This window comes from Rhincodon typus, chromosome 1, assembly GCF_021869965.1.
Source record: "Rhincodon typus isolate 14 chromosome 1, sRhiTyp1.1, whole genome shotgun sequence".
Lineage (NCBI taxonomy): Eukaryota > Metazoa > Chordata > Chondrichthyes > Orectolobiformes > Rhincodontidae > Rhincodon > Rhincodon typus.
In genome coordinates, this window is record NC_063332.1 from 37,464,157 (window position 1) to 37,485,370 (window position 21,214).

General features: G+C 39.9%; 1 protein-coding gene across 5 annotated transcripts in view; it reads right to left on the bottom strand.

The window, feature by feature from the left end:
* The window catches only part of ccbe1 (collagen and calcium binding EGF domains 1), a 300,440-nt gene that overhangs the window by 39,455 nt on the left and 239,771 nt on the right, over positions 1-21,214 (bottom strand). For 4 of the 5 annotated variants that reach the window (XR_007263617.1, XR_007263618.1, XR_007263616.1 and 1 more), the window contains exons 4-9: positions 20,005-20,139; positions 18,204-18,341; positions 9,875-9,981; positions 5,860-5,974; positions 3,486-3,625; positions 1,060-1,095 (exon numbers count right to left, since the gene is read on the bottom strand). Coding sequence is in view for 2 of the 5 variants with exons in the window: in XM_048604944.1 (XP_048460901.1) it covers positions 1,060-1,095; positions 3,486-3,625; positions 5,860-5,974; positions 9,875-9,981; positions 18,204-18,341; positions 20,005-20,139 (671 nt within the window). In the remaining 3 variants the exon portion in view is untranslated. Of the gene's footprint in view, positions 1-1,059; positions 1,096-1,817; positions 2,044-3,485; positions 3,626-5,859; positions 5,975-9,874; positions 9,982-18,203; positions 18,342-20,004; positions 20,140-21,214 lie in introns of those variants that run through there. The other variant, XM_048604956.1, reaches the window with a different exon arrangement.

Below are 21,214 nucleotides of genomic sequence, written 5' to 3' on the forward strand. Positions count from 1 at the left end.
TTGTTTTCTGGTGAGGTATGTTAAATCATGGGTGGGTTTCACCCCTGACTTTGTCGCTAAGGGTATGGGGCCGTGTTACCATTTAAAATCCAGTCCAATGTGTTTGAACAATTCTACAAATAGCAACATCCCTTCCGATCCATATGCATTCGATTCTTGTACTTCATGCCTGAAAGTAAAGCCACACATCTGTTTCATATCATTTTCAAAGTATGTAATAGAATGTGAAATATTTTGAGTTTTCTCTGAAAGAAGTGAGGCGACACTACAGGCCATAAATCCACAACTTCCTTGACACTCTCCTTCCATAACTCCAGCAGGAATCCTATGGGAAGGACACAAATTAGATTGGACAGCAATTGCTAAAAGAAGGAACACCTATCAGATGCCAACACAGTATGGAGCTGTGAGGAATACAGCAGGTCAGGCAGCATCAGAGGAGTAGGAAAGTCAACGTGTCGGGCCGGGATCCACCTATTGGATGAGAAACTTTGATTGAAAATTTATTTAAGAGTTTTTGCAAATGCCAAAAAAGCATCCCCACAAAGGTTAAGTGATGTGCCCCGGAGTTTTTCCAGCACTTTGTGTTTGTTTCAGATTTCCAGCATCTGCAGATCCTTGCTTTAGTTTAGAATGTAAGGGGAGCTCATTGTCACCACAGTGATGGACCCTTTAGAAGGCTCTTGTTCAGTGACTTTGACATATGAGTGGCAACTTATAAAATTGTGTGTCAATGCAGAATCCTGTTTATTTGAGCACTTACTTCCTATGCTTCGCTGGCAGTGCAGTGTGACAAAAGATAATAAGAAAGAGAGAAACTTGCATTTATATAGTCTTTCACATTCTCAGGATGTCCTAAAGCAATTTGGAGCCTGTTCATTACTTTCTGATGTTTAGTGACCCTTGTAATATAGGAAATTGGGTGATCATTAAACTTTGACCAGTATCTGGTCTTTTCCAATGGTGAAAGCTGTGGTCACGTTAACAAAAAAAAAATGTTTAAAGACATTTTGGTATTTAGATACGATGCTCTTTTATGTTAGCACATGCCATGCCTACCTTGGCACCGTCTCTTCCAGAAGGTCCTGGTGGACCCTAAAATAAATGCAGTAATTGATAAAATCTCATGATCATCAAAGTAATGGCACCAGAGAATTATACACTACCAATAGAATGCAAATCCACAATCCCCAAAATACTTTAGACACAATGAACTTTGAGATCTCTTTTGCCTCCAGCCTCCAGAGTTTACAAAATGCCCAGTTATAAAAAATCCCAGCACATTCATTTTTTTCACTAGTTTTCCATCCTTTTACTCTCTTTCCTTGTAAGGGCTGATTTATCCTGGCGTGTAATTTGACAAATTAAAATTGATAAATGAAGAAACTCCTCCAAGTAGTTGAGATTCTTTACTGAGCTGAACCTATGATTATGGGAAGGCCATTTGACGATGAAGATGTTGCTGCCTTCATTCAGCACTTACACATTCTTTTAGTAAGGATCATTTGTTTTGCCTTTTAAGTTCCATTAGTCTTAATGAGGAAGTCAGTAGAGACAGGAGGAGACTCATAGGGGCAGCATAGTGGCGAGTCCTGTTGCCTTCACAGCCCCAGGGACCCAGGTTCAATTCCAGCCTCAGGTGACTGTCTGTGTGGAGTTTACACATTCTCCCCGGTCTGTGTGGGTTTCCTCTGGGTGCTCCGGTTTCCTCCCACAGTCGAAAGATGTGCAGGTTAGATGGATTGGCCATGCTAACTAGCCCATAGTGTTCAGGGATGTGTAGATTAGGTGGATTAGCCATGGGAAATGCAGAGTTACAGGGATAGGTCAGAGGTGTGGATTCTGGATAGGAGGCTCTTTGGAGAGCTGGTATGGACCCGATGGGCCAAATGGTCTACTTCAATACTGTAGGGATTCTATGACTTTGGCAGCTCTTATTGTCAATTCTTTATTTCTGTGCTGTTGATTGGATCACACTTCCCTGGATGCTCTGAACTCCATGAATATGTGAGGACTCTATCCACTCCTCACCACCACAGAATCCTAGAAAGAATATTGCACAGAAAGAGGTCACTTAGCCCTTTGTGTCTATTGTGTCACAAAAGCTGCCATTCTTTTTTTTTAATACATTCACGAGATGAGGGTGTTGCTGACTAGGCAGCATTTATTGCCCGTCCCTAATTGCCCAGAGGGCAGTTAAAAGTCGACCACATTGCTGTGGGTCTGGAGTTACATGTAGGCCAGACCAGGTAAGGATGGCAGTTTCCTTCCCTAAAGGACTTCAGTGAACCAGATGGGTTTTTCCAACAATCAACAATGGATTCATGGTCATCATTAGATTCTTAATTCCAAATATTTATTGAATTCAAATTCTACCATCTGCCATGGCAAGATTCAAACCCAGGTCCCCAGAACATTATCTGGGTCTTTAGATTAACGGTCCAGTGATAATACCATTAGGCCTTCGCCTCCCCATATCCTACTTCTAGCACTTAACCTGTAGCTTTGCAAGTTATAGCATTTCAGGTACAGATCGAGGTACATTTTAAATGAGTTGAGGATTTTTGCCTCCAACACTGAAGCAGGCAGTAATTTCCAGATAGTAGGAACTGCAGATGCTGGAAAATCTGAGATAACAAGGTGTAGAGCTGGATGAACACAGCATCCTGCTACACCTTGTTATCAGTAATTTCCAGATAGCAGCCATGCTCTTGATAAAAACATTTTTCTCCATGTCCTCCCTAATCCTTTTACTAATCACCTTAAATCTGTGCCCCCGGTAAGTGACCTTTCTACAAGAGGAACAGGTTTTTCCTGTTCACTTTATCTGGGCCCCTCAATATTTGGACACCTCAGTTCAGTCATTCCTTGGCCTCTGCTATTCACCACAATACATTTCATCTGTTAAAACATAAACATGCTTGTAAATAGATGAATATAATAAATCTGTGGAATAACTGCACACTGAATTAATAATAAGCTGATTATCTCACAATGAAATCAAATCAATGGCTGCATGCAACTTTTTGCATTATACTGTGTTTTACTGTCAGTTCCAGATTTGATCAGGGACTCTAGGCAGCCCATAATTTACCATAGATAACACAGTGTGGAGCTGGAGGAACACAGCACCACGCAGCTTCAGAAATCTAAAGAGTCCCGATCCAAAACATCAACTTTCCTGCTCCTCTGATGCTGCCTGGCCTGCTGCGTTCCTCCGGCTCCACGCTGTGTTATCTCTGACTTCAGCATCGGCAGTTCTTACTATCTCCATAATTTACCATGATGCTATTTGCACTCAGAATCACTGCTTGTTATTGACCTACTGTGACTCTACACAGTTGCTAATTTATAATTGATTTACCAATTCCCATAGAAAATGAAATATACTACAATGTATTTGACAAGCTTTGTTGCTTATTAAGTAATTGGGTGCAGCATATGTCTTGCAGGTAAGCTTTGCATTTCAGAAAAGAAGTACTGACCACTGCTCCTCTTTTTCCCTGTTTAATGTGAGATATGTCGGGTGAAGGGCCAATTGGTCCCATCATTCCTCTGGGTCCCGGTGGTCCTGGGGGTCCTGCTTGTCCCTTTGGACCAGGACTTCCTTTAGGACCTGGCAGGCCTGTGTAACATCAAATAAAAGCGTGTTCATATTGTATCACTTTGAAATAACATTTCAAAACTGCTGCTAAATGATCTTGCAATGTAGGTCAAGGAGTTGTATTAAAGACAATAAAAGAACACAGTAAGATGCTATTTTTTATTTTTATCATGGGGTTCCATATGAACAAAAATGTGAAGTTGCTGGAGATCTCAAATAAAACAGAACATGTTGGAGAAATTCAGTAAGTTCTGGCAGCATTGCTGGAGGGAGAAAACAAAGGTAATGTTTGAAGTTTGATATAATACTTCAGAACTGAAAGTGCCTGGACTGTGATTTTCTTTTCATGTTAACGAAATGGCAAGAAAAGCAATTAGAACAGATGGTGATGGTGCCTAGACCAAACAAACAAAGGGCGTGCAAATAATATTGGAGAAATATAGAGGGAAAATAGGTGCTAAATGGTAGGTGTGAACATTTTAAACTTGGTTGGCTTGCTGAAAGCAAATGCATGGAAACAAGACATGAGAAAGCGGAGGGGAAAGGTATGTAATCAAAATGGCGGACAGTGTTCATACTCTGAACTTGTTGAACTCTATGTTGAGTCCTAAAAAACTGTAACATGTCTCAGCAGAAGTTGAGACTCTGTTACTCCATTTGCACTGAGTGTCACTAGAACGCTGCAGCAGGAATGTTAGGATGACAACAAGATGATGACACCCTAGTCCAATCTTCCAGCACTCCTAACACTTCCTTACTCCCCTTTCACACGGTACTTTCCCAGAAGGGAAAGAAGGTGTAATATTTGCCCTCTATCTCTGCCGTCATTGTCTAAAGCCTCAAACACAACTTATAGGTGAAGCAACAATTTACCTGTATTTCTCTCTAGTCTCTGTATTCAATGCTCACATTGTAGACTCCTTTACTATGGTGAGACCAAATGCAGACTGGGTGACTGCTTTGTGGAACACCTCCCCTCTGTCTGTAAGAATGACTCTGAATTCACAGTGCATGCCATTTCAACACACCATCTTGCTGTCACACTAACATTTGTAACCAACTGATTGTTTTTCCCCACCCACTAATCAAATGTCGTTACATTGTTATTGAGTGGAGGTGGTGGCATAGTGGTAATAATCCAAAATTTCAGGCTTTAATTCTGGGAATGTGGATTTGATTCCCATCATGGTGAAATTTGAATTTAATGAAAAATTCTGAAATAAAAAAGCTTGTATCACAGTGACTTTGTAACCACTGTTATTTGTTTTAAAATAAAATACCTAGTCTTTTTAAAGAATGAAATCAGTCTTCCTTACTCAATCTGGCCTACATGTGACTACAGACCAACAATGTGGTTGATTCTTACCTGCCCTCTGGGCAATTATCAATGGGCAATATTTGCTGGCCTAACCAGTAACACTCAGATCCCAACAATGAAGGTAAATAACACATGCCACATCATCATTAAATAGATACAAGCTTTTTCCAATTTTCTCCACCTGTCTGCAAAAACAAAGAAATCTTGCAAGAGAGAAGCGGGGACAAAGGAATTTTCGGGACAAGCATAGAATTTTACATTCAATTGCTCCATCCCTTGGACATCAACCCCACTGAGCTGCCTTTTCTCATGTATAAGAAGAATGCAAGAATCTAAGAACGAGGTGTAAGCTATATAGTTTATCGAGCCAGTTCTGCAGTTCAATAAGATCATAGCTGATCTGATTTTGTACTCAACTCCATTTTCCTGCCAATTCCCCATAATCCTTGACTCTTAAAGTACAAGAATCATCAATGAACATGTTTTGTCTTCTAACCTCCCTGGGGTACAAAATTTCCAAATACATGTGGGCCTCTGCAGAAGTAATTCTTCCTCATCGCTGCCTCAAATGGATGACTACCTATTCTAAAGTTGTGTTTCATAAATCTAATTTTCTCCTTGAATGGAAACGTCCTCTCAATATTGATGTAAGCTTCGTAAAATATTTTGTCTTTTAAAATAAATCACATCTTCTTCTAAACTCCAATGAGTTTATTCTTCTTAACATTTACCCTTTCCAGAATGATAGTTGTCTTTTAAATCTAATTTTCACCACCAATTTCATTATCTTCCTCTAGTAACTTGTTTTACTCTGGTACTAATTGTTGAAAAAAGGTACTAATTGACTGTTCTTTTACTGTACTTTTCTGCTGTTAACTTGGTTTTCTAATATTTTTGAACCTTCCATCATGTGGAGGTTGTAAGGTTTGTTTCTTACCTGAAGGCCCTGGTGGTCCTTTCAGTCCGTAATTGTAACTGTTCGATGAAAATAACTTGTCACTGTTTGATCTTTGCTTACTAATATCAGCAATGTTGTTGGGCAGTAAAGTGATCTGAAGAAAAGTAAAATTCAAGGTTATGATAATTAAATGTTATGATCCCAACTGATGTTACTACTGGACAAAGTTAGATCCTAGAGAGAAATCTAGCTTGATAGATTATATTTTTATTTAATGAGGTGGTCTTTCACTGAAAAACATGCATGTAATTTTTGGGATTTTGTTTTAAAATAAAAGTTTATAACAAAAAAGTAAAGATGAAATAGAATAAACAAAACTATTTACATGTAACACAATTTGAAAGACTGAAAGATATGGTAAAGTTTGTTCCTATTGAGCCTATCAGCATCACTTTATGATAATCAAATAGCAGTAAGCATCCTCTTCTCTATCACATATATAGATTTGAATTTATACATATCTTTCAATTCCTAATCTTAAGAATTTGATAGCCTCTTCCTTGATTATTCACATCACTGATCTTATACTTTATCAGCTTCAAATAACCCCTTCAGGGTTCTAACCAAATATTTCCATCGCAAATTTTAAACTAAAACCCTTACACCGTTCTAGCCTATTTATGACTGTTATTAACTAACTCCTTTTTTCAGGCGGAACTGTTTCTGGCATCTAACTTTCACCATAATCTGTACAAACATAAGCCAGAGCTTTCTAAGCTATGACACTTTCCCTTACACAAAAAAAATTGTTCTTCTAAACCAATAGCAAGCTGATGCTTTTTAGTATTTACTCTATCAAATCCTGTTGCCCCAGAAAATTGATGCAAATCTGCATAATGTTGCTGGAAACTGAGTTAAGATTGTTCTTCTTCCTTTAAGTTCCAATGCAAATAATTTCCCATTATTACTCCACAAAATCTCTCATACATTTTTTTTAAATCCAGCAATACTGACAAGTTAATTATTAAATCCCCTCACACACAAGACCAGAGCCCACATGCCACCAGTTCAAAATCCAAAATCAAAATGAAATGCTCCTAGTAGAATCACATTACTTTATATCAGATACTATGTGGATCTGTTATTAAAACTGAATCCATAAAGATGCTATGATGTAATGATGGGTTTTAAGCTAACATAAATTGTTTTTCCTCCTCACCCGTCCTAGAGATAGAAATTGTCCCGTTGGGCAGGCGCAGCATGGTTCATGAAGGGCAGGTCATGCTTGACAAATCTTTTGGAATTCTATGAAGACATTACGAGCAAGGTGGACAATGGGGACCCAGTGGATGTGGTGTACCTAGATTTCCAAAAGGCCTTCGACAAGGGGCTGCACAAGAGGCTACTGCATAAGATAAGGATGCATGGCGTTAAGGGTAAAGTATTAGCATGGATAGAGGATTGGTTGACGAACAGGAAGCAAAGAGTGGGGATAAATGAGTGCTATTCTAGCTGGCAGTCAGTGACTAGTGGTGTGCCTCAGGGATCGGTGTTGGGACCGCAATTATTTACAATTTATATAGATGATTTGGAGTTGGGGACCACATGTAGGGTGTCAAAGTTTGCAGATGACACTAAGATGAGTGGCAGAGCAAAGTGTGCAGAGGACTGTGAAACTTTGCAGAGGAACATAGATACATTGAGTGAGTGGGCAAAGGTCCGGCAGATGGAATACTATGTAAATAAATGTGAAGTCATACATTTTGGTAGGAGTAATAGTAAAAAGGATTATTACTTGAATGGTAAAGAGTTGCAGCATGCTGCTATGCAGAGGGACCTGGGTGTCCTTGTGCATGAATCACAGAAGGTGGGTCTGCAGGTACAACAAGTAATTAGGAAGGCAAATGGAATTTTGCCCTTCATTGCTAAAGGGATTGAGATTAAAAGCAGAGAGGTTATGTTGCAGCTGTACAAGGTGCTGGTGAGGCCACACCTGGAGCACTGTGTGCAGTTTTGGTCTCCTTACTTGAGAAAGGATGTACTGGCACTGGAGGGGGTGCAAAGGAGGTTCACTAGGTTGATTCCGGAGTTGAGGGGGTTGGCTTATGAAGAGAGATTGAGTAGATTGGGATTATATTCATTGGAATTCAGAAGATTGAGGGGGGATCTTATAGAAACATATAAAATTATGAAGGGAATAGATAAGATAGAAGTAGAGAGGATGTTTCCACTGGCAGTTGAAGCTAGGACAAGAGGGCATAGCCTCAAGATTAGAGGGAGCAGATTTAGGACTGAACTGAGAAGGAACTTCTTCACCCAGAGGGTTGTTAATCTATGGAATTTCTTGCCCAGTGAAGTAGTTGACGCTACTTCAGTAAACGTTTTTAAAGATAAGATAGATTTTTTTTGAACAATAAAGGAATTAAGGGATATGGTGAGAACGCGGGTAAGTGGATCTGAGTCCATAAAAGGATCAGCCATGATCTTATTGAATGGCGGAGCAGGCTCGAAGGGCCAGATGGCCTACTCCTGCTCCTAGTTCTTATGTTCTTATGTTCTGGAGATGTTGACTTTAACTGAGAAAGAGCTGTAATCATGTCAATACCTCATATTTTCCATGCAAAAGTCTGTAAAGTATATAATGATAGGTTATAACTGATAGAATGGCTTTTTTCCCCCAAATACATTAGTGCTGAAGATAATTGCATCTTTCCTGCCACCTGGCTAAACTTAGTTCAGCTTGACCAGGAACTGGATCTGGCATCTATGGCAGTGCTATGACTCATCATTTTAAAGGGTGGCATGTACAAATTACTGGGGGAGAAACTCAGTTCCCTAGTGCCATTTTGTAGAATTATGTCTATTCCCTAGGGGTTGGCAGCCCTATTGACTGCTCCCTGAATGCTTCCACCACATTCTGCACTGGCATTGGGGGTTCATGTCCATAGCTCTCTGAAAGTAGCCACACAAGTCGATAGGGTGGTAAAGAAGGTGTATGGCAAGCTTGCCTTTACTTGTTGGGGAATTAAGTACAAGAGTCAGGATGTCATGTTGCAGGTTTATAAGACTTTGGTTAGGCTACATTTAGAGTACTGCATTCAGTTCTGGTTGTCACATTACAGGAAGGATGTGGAAGCTTTGGAGAGGGTGCAGAAGAAGTTTACCATGATGCTGCCTGGATTAGAAGGTATGATCTATAAAGAGAGGCTAGAAAAACTTGGATCAGAGATAGCAGGAACTGCAGATGCTGGAGAATCCGAGACAACAAGGTGTAGAGCTGGATGAACACAGCAGGCCAAGCAGCATCATAGGAGCAGAAAGGCTGATGTTTCGGGCCTAGACCCTTCATCAGAACCGAGGCGCAGGCTGAGGGGAGATGATAGAAATTTATAAAATTATGAGATGCATAGATAGGGTTGGAGATCAGAATCTTTTACCCAGAGTTGAGATGTCTAATACTAATGGGCATGCATTTAAGATTAGAGGGGAAAAGTTCAAAGGAGTTGTGAAGGGAAAGCTTTTTACACAGAGAGAGGCAGGAGTCTGGAATGCATTGCCAGGGGTGGTGATGGAGGCATATACTATAGGGGCGTTTAAGCACATGAATATGTAAGGAATACAGGGATATGGACCAATGGCAGGCAGAAGGGATTAGTTTCACTTGGCGTCATGCTCTGCACAATATCATGGTCCAAAGGGCCCGTTCCTGTGCCGTACAGTTCTATGTTCAATGATAGCAAGGAGGGAGGTGTCAGCAATTTTTGGTGCTACCAGATTCAGAGAACTGATGTAAATCTGCATAATGTTGCTGGAAAATGAGTTAAAATTGTTCTTCTTCCTTTAAGTTTAAAATATTGAAAACTGTTTTAATGTTCTTAACAGTTTTGTATCAACACATTTAGGTCACTGAGAGAAGCCAAAACAGTATTAAAATTGTGCTGGTCCCAATATTTTTATTGTTACCAATTTCTGTAAACTACGCAAAAATATTCTTTAATAAGGAGCACTTAACACATTGGAGGAATAAACATTTTCAATTCAATAATCTCTTTACCTTCTGTTTTAACTGCAGCACTGCCTGTTTTATCTGTTGGATATCCTCACAGGTTGTGGAACAGGTACCAGCTTTCATCACAATGTCAGATTTTATATACTGGCCCGCTACAACCAAAAAAGTCAAAATGTCTTGTTAATTTGTAAATATTTTCACTTAATGATTTTAGATATTTTTAATCTCTAGATTATGATATCCAGCAAAACCCAACTGACCAGTTTGTTTGTCTTCCGTTCTTATATGTGATGCCAATAACAATACTACTGTGTTGGCTATAAAGTTACATATGCAGCATGAGTAGTTTTAATATTTACTTTTGTGCACTATTAGTGTGGATCATTTCACCAACTAAATGACAAAAGTGATGCTGGTGCAAGAAATCAGGAGGTGATAATGGAACATTAAAAGTGATGCTGGTGCAAGAAATCAGGAGGTGATAATGGAACATTAAAAGAAACAAAAGGTGAGTCTGGAAGATTTAAAAATGACAGAAGCAGAATCAATACCAGCACCTGATGTTTGACAAAATGGGAGCAGTAATTATGATCTGAAAGTGTTGAGCTCAATAACAGGCCCAGTAGTGTGTAATAAAGAGTTGATGCACTGTTCCTTAACTTTCCATAGATCTTCAGTAGATCATGAGGGAAGCAGAGGACAAAGAGATCAGAGTGACCAAAGCATTGAAGTGACAAGAAGCAAAAGCTTAGGGGAAAATATGTGGAGAGGTTTGGAAGATTTCTCCACAAAACAAAATTTGTATTTGGTCTCTTAAATATGCAAAAGATCACATGTAACAGTTAATATCATATATTAATTTGAAAAACTACAATTAAATAACTGTTTTACCTGGAAAGTGCATTTGAAACTGGCTCAAGATCCTGGAACTCTCTCCCTAACTGCACTGTGGGGGCACCTGCTTCAAATGGACTGCGGTCCTAGAAGGCAGTGCACTGCCACCTTCTTAATGGTAATTAGGGATATCATTGCTCTGAGATGAAGGTAAAGAAGTAGAACAGAAGTACTGGAAATGGGATAAATGAGGTCAAGGGTCCTGTCACCATGGTGGAGGGGAATCATCAGTTGAAGTTTCCTCTCTCCTTCACATAGTGATGTAACTTCTCCATAAATGCATCGATGAGAATTACCTCAACTACTCCATTCGGAATCCACATTCTAGCCATTCCTAGACAAATTCCTGTATTGATTACATACAAACTAATTGATGCTTACTACCCATAGTCATATTTCTAATATGGAAAAAAAGATATAAATGATGGAGAGAAGTTGTGGACTAGTGATGCATAAAGAATTAGAACAAAGAACATAGAACAGTACAGCACAGTACAGGCCCTTCGGCCCACGAAGTTGTGCCGAACTTTTACCCTAATCCTAAAGTCTATCCCGCCTTCACCCCTACCTTATACTATCATCCATATATTTGTTTATCAAATGACAAGCTTTGTCTTGGTTTATGTCTGGAAATGATGGGCTATTGTTTAATTTGCTTCTTCAGGTAGGACACCTGGAATTACAGAGAGGTAAAGGCTGTTACGGACACAAATATAAATTGCCAGAAACATGGAAAATAATCTTCATGGTGCCAGTTTCAGTGACACATTAATATGGGGAGTTGAGAGCAAGGTCTTGCTTTTAACATTATAATGCCAACAGTGATCCACCCATTCTAATGGACTGACATCACCCTTAAGACTGGAAAACTAAAACATAAACCTCAACTATTTTCTTGGTTACTGCCTCGAGTGAAACCCTTAAACTGGTTCATGCAGTGAACTAAGACTTCCAGATTTTGCAATGCTGTTCAACAATACGTTACGAGAAACCAAAACTTTAGTAAATGAGCATTTGATAACTGCTGCATTTGTTGAAAGTTATACAGGATCCATTTTAGATAGGATTACACAAATGATACAATCTTTAAAATTAAAATATACAACTTTGTAATGGCTAGTCCAATCAAGGAAGCAGACATCATTTTTTTCTGCACCGCATCCACGCAATGAGGCCATCTTTCATGATAAGTTGTAAATAGGAATGCATTCCATACAACTGGTTAATTTCAGTTTATAAAAGTTAGTGCTCTTGGATAAAACTATTGTGAAGTAGTATATGTGTATATATAGGGCATATTGTGTATCAGGAAAGTGCCAAACTCCCAGTCCAACATGATTTGCAGTTGTACAAAGAAAACAAATTATTCTGGTTTGGAATTGTGGAAAAACACTGTCAACTTTAATACCACAGGAATACACAGGAACAGGGAATGTCACAGACACGAACATATTGTTTTGCCTTTTAATATCTGACAGTGTGGTTGATTTCAGACTTTAAACTTTCAGAATTAAGCATTCCTTGGGCACAGCATAGAAAGGAAACTTCGACAAGGAGGGAAACATACCCCAATGGACTGAGGTGGGTTTTTATTTATTCATTCAGATTCAAGGAATGCTAACAGCACAGAAGAAGGTCACTCATGTTTGTGCTTGTTCTCTCTGGACGCAAATTAGCTATTTCCATTCCATTGCCCTTTCCACATACAACAGTAATGTTTCCTCTTCAGGACCCCAAGCAATTTCTTTTTGGAAGCTACTTTTAGCTCGTCTTCCAACAAACTGTAAGGCATTGCATCTCAAATGCTAATCACTCACTGTCTGCAAACATTTTCCCTCATATCATTGTTAGTACTTTAGTGATTCACCTTAAATCAGTGCCCTCTCTTTCTCAATGCTTCAACTAATTTTTTATTCCTTTATTCATTCATGGGATGGGGGCATCACTGGCTAGGCAGCATTTATTGCCCATCCCTAATTGCCCAGAGAGCAGTTAAGAGTCAACCACATTACTGTGGGTCTGGAGTCACATGTAGGCCAGACCAGGTAAGGATGGCAGTTTCCTTCCCTAAAGGACATTAGTGAACCAGATGGGTTTTTCCGACAATTGGCAATGGGTTCACGGTCATCATTAGATTCTTAATTCCAGATATTTATTGAATTCAAATTCCACCCTTTGCCACGGTGGGATTCGAACCCAGGACCCCAGGGCATTATCTGAGTCTCTGGATTAACAGTCCAGCGATAATACCACTAGGCCATCACCTCCCCGATGGAAAAACTAATGGAAAAAAGTTATCCCTATCAAGACTGGCCAGATCTTTCAGCACTTTGAACCCATCTTTTCTATTCATTCATGGGATGTCGGTATCACTGGCTGGACCAGAATTTGTTGCCTGTCCTTATATGCCCTTGAGAAGGTGGTTGTAAGCTGACTTCTTGAACTGCTGTACTCCATTTTGTTTAAATAGACCCCCATGCTATGAGAGAGAAAGTTCCAGGATTTTGACAAAGCAATACTGAGGGAATGGTGATATATTTTTAAATCAGAACAGCGAGTGGCTTGGAGGGGATCTTGCAGATAGTGGTGTTTCCATGTATCAGCTATCCTTATTGTTCTAGATGGTACTGGTTATGAGTTTGGAAGATGCTAAGGAGCCTTGGTGAATTTCTGCAGTGCATACTTCAGCCGCTCAGCATTAGTTTTGAAGGCAGTGAACAGGTCATGCTTGTTCCCGTGAGTGAAAATTAGCTCATTCCACTGCCTTGCTCTTTCTACATGTAACAGTAATGTTTCCTCCTCAGGACCCCAAGCAGTTTCTTTTTGGAAGCTATAGAGTGGATGTGGTGCTAATCAAGTGGATTACTTTGTTCTGGATTGTTTTGAGTCAGGAGGAGTTACCTGCAGCTAAATTCTTAGCCACAATTTCTATATGGTTGGTTCAGTTCAATTTCTAGTCAGTGTTAAACCCCTAGATGTTAATCATGAGCAATTCAGTGATGGTGAAGGGGAGGTGGTTAGATTCTTCCTTGTTGGACATAGCCAATGCCTGGCACTTGGTTGACACAAACTATACTTGCCACTTGTCCAAATCATCAATGTCTTGCTGCATTTGGGCATGGAACCCTCAAGTTTTGAGGAGCCACAAATGGTGCTGAATATTGTATAATCAACAGAAAACATCCCCACTTTTGAACTTATGATAGAAGCTAGGTCATATATGAAGCAGTTGACAATGGTTGAACTGAGGACACTGTCCAGAGGAACTCCTGCAGAGATGTCCTGGTGCTGAGATGACTGACCTTCAATAAACACAGCCATCTTCCAATGTGCCAAGTATGACTCCACCAACTTAGAGTTTTCCTGCTGATTCCCAATGATTCCAGTTTTGCTAGGGCTTCTCGATGTCATACTCGCTCGAATGCAGCCTTAATATCAACAGCTGTCACTCTCACCTCCCCTTTGGAATTCAGCTCTTTTGTCCATGTTTGAACCAAGGCTGTAATGAGGTCAGGAGCTGAGTGGCCCTGGTGGAGGTTATATCTGAGCAGGTGTTGCTTGATAGCACTGTGGATGACACCTTCCATCACTGTACTGATGATCGAAAGTAGACTGATGGGCCAATAATTGGCCGGGTTGGATTTGTCCTTCCTTTTGTGTAAGACACACCAGGGCAATTTTCCACATTGTTGGGTAGATGCCCCCTTGGCTAGGGGATGGCAAGTTCTGGAGCAAAAGTCTTCAGCACTACTGTCAGGTCCATAGCCTTGGCAGTATTCATTGCCTCCAAACACTTCTTGATATCATGTGGAGTGAATAGAATTAGATGCAAACTGGTATCTGTGATGCTGGGGACCACTGGAGGAGGCTGAGATGGATCATCCACTCGGCACTTCTGGCTGAAGATTGTTCTAAATGCTTCAGCTTTATTGTTTGCACTGAAGTGCTGCACTCCCCCATCATTGAGGATTGGGAGCCTCCCCCTCCTCCTCCAGTGAGTTATTTAATTGTCCACCATCATTTACAATTGGATATGGTAGGACAGCACAGATTAGATCTGATTTGTTGGTTGCAGGATCACTTAGTTCTATCTATCACTTGCCATTTAAGCTACTTGGCATGCAAGTAGTCTCATTTTCTAGCTTCACCAGGTTGACTAGGTATGCCTAGTGCTGCTCCTGGCATGACTTCCTGCACTCTCCATTAAACTAGTGTTGATACCCTGGCTTGATAGTAATGGTTGAGTGGGAAATATGCCAGGCCATAAAGTTGCAGATTGTGCTGGAATATAAATCTGCTGCTGATGATGGCCAACAGTGCCTCATGGATGCCCAGTCTTGAGCTATTAGATCTGTTCAAAGTCTATCCAATTTTGCATGGTGATAGGCACAACACAATGGAGGGTATCCTTAATGTGAAGAAGGGATTTTGTCTCTATGAGAACAGTATGGTGGTCACTCATATCAATACTGTCAAGGACAGCTACATTTGAGCAGGCAGGTGAGGTCAAATATGTTTAATCTTCCTGTTGGTTCCATCACTACCTGCTGCAGACTGAATGTAGTAGCTGTGTCCTTTAAGACTTAATCAGCTCAGTCAGTAATGGTGATGCCAAGCCATTTAGGTGGTGGACATTTAAATCACCCACCCACAGTTAGTTCACTGTGTGTCCTTGCCATTATCAGTTCTTTCTCCTAGTCTTATTCAACTTGGAGGAGTGCTGACTCATCAGCCAAGAGGATGGGAGGTCATAGGCTAGGAATACTGCAGTGAGTAACTCACCTCCTGACTCCCAAAACCCTGTCCACCATCTACAAGGCACAAGTTAGGAGTGTGATGGAATACTCCCCACTTGCTTGAATGGGTGCAGCTCCAACAACACTCAAGAAGTTTGACACCATCCAGGGAAAAGCAGCCCGCTTGATTGGCATCGTATCCACAAACATTTACTCTCTCCAGCACCAATGTTCAGCAGTAGCAGCAATGTCCTATCTACAACGTGAACTGGAGAACTTCACCAAGGCTCCTTAGACAGCATCTTCCAAACCAATGACCACTTCCATCTAGAAAGACAGGAGCAGCAGATACATGTGGACACCACCATCCGCAAGTTTCTCTCCAAGACACTCACCATCCTGACATGGAAATATTCCCAAGTACAACTAGGGGCATGCAATAATTGGCTGGCCAGAAATGCCCCTTCCCAGGGATGAAATGAAAAAGTGTTTTCATGCAGATATTTGATCTGATGCTATGAGACTTCAGGGAGTCTGGAGTCACTGTTTATGATTCCTAATAAGGCAACTTACTCCTTACCGTTGCACTACCAACTCTGCTGGATCTGTCCTGTTGATGGGACAAGACATTCACAGGGATGGTGATGGTGTTGTCAGAAACATTGTAAAATATGTCAGCCTGTTGCTTGTCCAGTCTGTGAGACAGCTCTCCCAGTTTTGGCACTAGACCCCAGATGTTAGCGAGGAGGACATTGCAGAATTAGCAGGGCTGTGCTTTCAATAGCAGCTGGGTCATTGCTGTAGCACTTCCTTCCACTTACAATAAAAATAGTAAGGCCCTTTAGCCCTCATTGTTCACAACCCCTGACCCCTCCATATATTATCTGTTGATGCCACTTAATTTCACCTATTCAGGGCTATCTCCATCCACTCACTCACCCCATGGGGTCTCATGTCCCGTATGGCAAGTTCGTTAGGCCTCAATACGCTATATAAAATCTACTAATCCTACAGTTGCAATAGAATGTATAAAAAGAAGCTTTTAGAAAAGTAATTCATTCATAACTTTCCAAAGAGGTAACTGGAATAATAAATTTAGCGTTTACGTTACAAACATAGAGCATTGATTGTTATTCCTTCCCTTGTTTGATAATGAATTGATTTTGCTACAAAACATGTGAGGAGAGAATAGCATCAAACCCGTAGGCAATACCTCCGATAGATAAATCGGCCACCTGCATTCACTATCTCAATTCATAAGTGAAGGAAAGTCCTGTTGACAAGGTGCTGGTAAGTAATTGGCACTTCTGTAAATGCATTCTAGCATAAGTTAGGGTTTTCATCACAAAGAGGGAAAAGTTCAATGGAGTAAAAGTTAAAAGGAACATTCTACTTGACTGAAATATTGAATGCAAGACTCAAATGATCGGTCAGTAGTTAATGGGCCAAAGGACAACTCCAGCCTATTTATTATGCAGATAAGCTGAATGGTCACTTACCATTCTAACTTTCTGTGAGTTCCTTGATGTGATTCTGAAAGAGAAATGTATAATTGTGTCACCCTAGTTTATTAAAAAAAACTCAGGGGGACAATTTCAAATGTTTCTTAATTTAATTGCGATATTTGTATGAGTAAGTTTAATCATTGTTGAGGTGAGGAATGCCACCAGTGGATCTTCAGGTATCCAGTATCAGCACTCATTGATTCTTTGTTAGGCATCACACAGGTTATGGATGAACTAAAAGTCTGTATACTCTGCTCTAAAAATGCCTTAACTTCGTAAAAACATCCCTAATTTCAGAAGTTTTCTTTGGCTTCAGTTTGTAAGATAATCAACTCTGTGTTATGGCACAGTGCAACTGGAAATCAGACTCATTTCACCTAGAAACCTGGTCCTAACAGACAGATAAGATGTGAGCCTTGAGTTTAATTTGGATTCTATCTGGTTCTGAGCTAAAAGGAGAATGTGCACTTTGTTGTCCATTCCGCTTTATTACAGAGTTGTTGATATTATAAACATTATAAGCAGAGTCATTTAGAGGTCATGCATCCTCAAAACAGGAATCCTATCATTTTGCCAAATTATTTAACACAAAAACACAGGGGTTTTCTCCAAAGATCAGCTCATAACATGACATTAAGTTAATTTAAGCTTGAAAACTTCAGTTGCATATAAAATGAACCAAAACAAGCTACTGGACAACTGTGGGATCCACATGCATTGAAAATTTACCCCCTAAGAGGATTTCAGTGTTGTCTTTGGCTAAGTTTCTTGACTTTTTTTAGAGCAACAAGAAACTAACATTTGGTAACATTCACAAGGGGCTATAATGTTATAGCAGTTTTCAAACAGAATTATGTGCGCTCTAATCCCAGTTGAAGTGGAGCCACATCCTTGCATTTTGTATCTTATCAATAGTGGTTTGAGTTGCAAACAAGTCATAAAACAGCAACTTGCAAATACACTGTGATTCAAAAAGGATCATGTAACCATAAAGGAATTTTCTAAAATTCTTTACCACCCCTCAAGTGCAGTCATGGAGAGTTTCTGATACCAGCAGAATCCCTTTCAAGGCCACAAGTGAAAGAAAAAATGAAAACAGGAAGTAACCTTTCAGCTTATCCTCGTTGAACACATAAGATGGAGTTGCCTGTCAACTTGATGCATTTTCAATGAAGATAAAATAGCCCCTTAGAAAACCAATGCACTTTTGTTCTTCAAACTCATCAGCTCACAACTTACCACTTTCACTTTTGCTGCATGTCGTCCCATCCTCTTTGAGATGGAAACCTTCCTTGCACGCACATTTGTAACTCCCTGGTGTGTTGAGGCAAATGTGAGAACATACTGTTCCATTGCTTTTGGCACATTCATCAATATCTATTAAATCAACACGTAAAACATAACAGTCAGTGGGTTAAAGAAAATTGAAATTAAGTTGCTTTAATTTTTTTTTCAGTTTTCTTTGTGGCTTAAGTGATTAAGATCATGGAAGCTGAAACCCATGAACTGGCAATTTCCCAGGATTTGATTCCTGGTTCATGGTAAGTTAGCAGCGCTGAGCCAAAATAGTATGAAAGGTGCTACAAGTAACTTCAGAGTCCTTTTGTTAATGTGAAAATTTGGCTTGATTCTTATTGTTGATTATTGCCCAGTTATGCATATTGAATGATCCATTTCAGCTCTCATCCATCCTCCACTCAATATGTAGGCAGGCCACAATTCTGCCCATGGTTTGGTTTAAGATATGGACAATTGATATCTGAATGAGCTGAATCTTATAAATAGTAGACAGCTTGGGTAGCAATGGAGTAGTTATCCCTCGACATAATACATGTATGACTAGGAATTTCAACAGAAAATAGGCAGAGCCAGAGATGGGCAATGTTTTGGAGGTGGAAGAATTGATTTGAACATGTAAATTAGGAGCAGAAGTAGGTTGTTTGGATCCTCAAGCCTGCTCTGCCATTTAGTATGATCATGGCTGACCTGATTGTGGCCTAACGTCCACTTTCCTGTCTATCCCCCATACCTTTTGACTCTTCTGTCTACCACAATCACTTTAACTAGCCTGAAAAATAATCAATGATTCAGCCTTTAATATCTTCTCAGGAAGTGAACTCTATAGGCAAACACACTCCCTGACGTCCTTCTTCCTCATCGAACATTTTATCATCAGAAACTGGAGAAGAAGTCTATGATCTCCAGTCATCAGTTTTGCATGCAGACGACCCATACAATTCCTTTGCTGGCTTTCCTGCCTGCCCTCACCTATCCACAATTTTCTATAGGGCAGGTGAGGTTTAGTGTCCTAAATTTGCTGTTGTGAAACTCTCCCTTTTACTGTAAACATAGAAGCTTTTCAAATCTGTTTTGTTTTTTACATTCCTTGCTCATTTTCTTTCATATCTTTTTATTTCATTCTTGATTTCTTGGTCATCCTTTGCTGAATTCTGAATTCTCTCAATCCTTAAGCTTCTTTTTCTTATTCTTTGTACACCATAAGTTTTTCCTTTAATAATACTATCTTTATCACCTATTGTTAGCTACAGTCAGGCCACTTTTCCTTTTTTTTGTTTCTTACAGGACGGTATATTTATTGAGTATTATGGATTACATCTTTAAATATTTGTCATTGCCTATCTACTGTCAAATCATGAATCTTGGAAAATGCTTTCCTCATTTTGAGGGACTGATGATAATGATGACTGTACTAATATTTAATGTATTTTTCTAATTTACCTCAATTATCTCAGCCCTTGTAACTATGTATCTCAAACTGAATCGGGTACATACCATAAATGAATGTCCCTGGTGCATTTACTTCAAACTAGATAATAATCAGCCAACTTATTTTGGATGCAACATATAGCTATTCAGAAATTATAAGCTTGATATATTTCATGAATTCCATTAACAGGGTTTGCAGGTGTGGGTAAAGGCATGAAGATGTTCATTGGAAGGTGCTTGACATTGTGGAGTTTGTACCAGTAGCAAGGGTGAGAATTGGCATGAATTCAATGGTTGAAGTGGTGAAACTGACCAATACAATATGGCTTCTCTCTGTTCCTGTGTTTCACGCGATCAAAGTAATATCCCAGGTAACATGTACACAGCACTCTGCCAAAATTATCTGTGCACTGTTGTTCACATGGAGCCCCTGAGCAGACATCATAATCTGGAACAGAAACAAAAATATAGTTATGATTGAATGCAACGAAAAATATCACAGAAAACTCAGAGTTTCAAGATTCATATATGCTGGAAAAGAACCACTTGTGAATATCCCAGCCTGCTCAGATTTGGTACGCCAGCATTTAAAATAAATGGCAATGATTTTCTTTAATAAACGTAAGAAATTAACAAATCCAAGTTTGTCTATGGTAAGCTTGAAGGTACTGCAAGTAGTAAGGAGGAATGCAATTATTCTTAGAGGATTCTGAAATTGGCAGACTTGACCAACTGAAACTAAGCACAGGTCAATAGAGACAAATTTGAACAATTCATGTCAAAGCACAAACCAAGGTAGGGAGTAGGGGATTTACAGTCCAATCCTTACACAGCATTGGTCCTGCAGGAATCATTTGGGCTGTCTGGGTGAATTTTCCCATTTGTCCTTGGGCCCAAAGTGGGCACGAGTGGACCAACTACGAATCTTACATCCCACCTTATTTTCATCACCATTACACAGCTGTGTTGTATGCTGCACAGAGCAGGTTACTCCAACAAAAAAGAAATAATTGTGATTTTGTGATTCCAGAAGGTGCTCCTTTAATTCACACAGAAGTCTTCTCAGCCACAAATGGTCCGTCCAAATACATCTTATGATGTTTGCCTACTTTAGATCTCTTTTGTGCCTTGGGTTCTGCTATCAATGTGTCAGTTTAACCCAGCACCCATGGTCACCTCCTCTTTTGTTTTGTATGTTCTACTTAGTTTAGCTTTATAATGATAGGGACACGGATAGTCTTGCTCCCTCCCTAAAACAATGCTTACAGCTCTCCATAAGGATCAAAGAGGCTGCCACTCTGCTATGATTGGAACGATCGCATTGAATTTGAGATCCTTGATTAGGGTTGTTAACCTGGGCCAATCAGGAAGCCCTGGCTGACAGATATAAACAGGAGATTTAGAGGGTTTCTGCAGTTTAGGGACTGGCTTGGAGCTGACTGGTCAGATCTGATCCGATCCTGTGTACATGTGAATACTTGGTGACTTGGTGACTTGGTGACTTGGTGACTTGGTGACTTGGT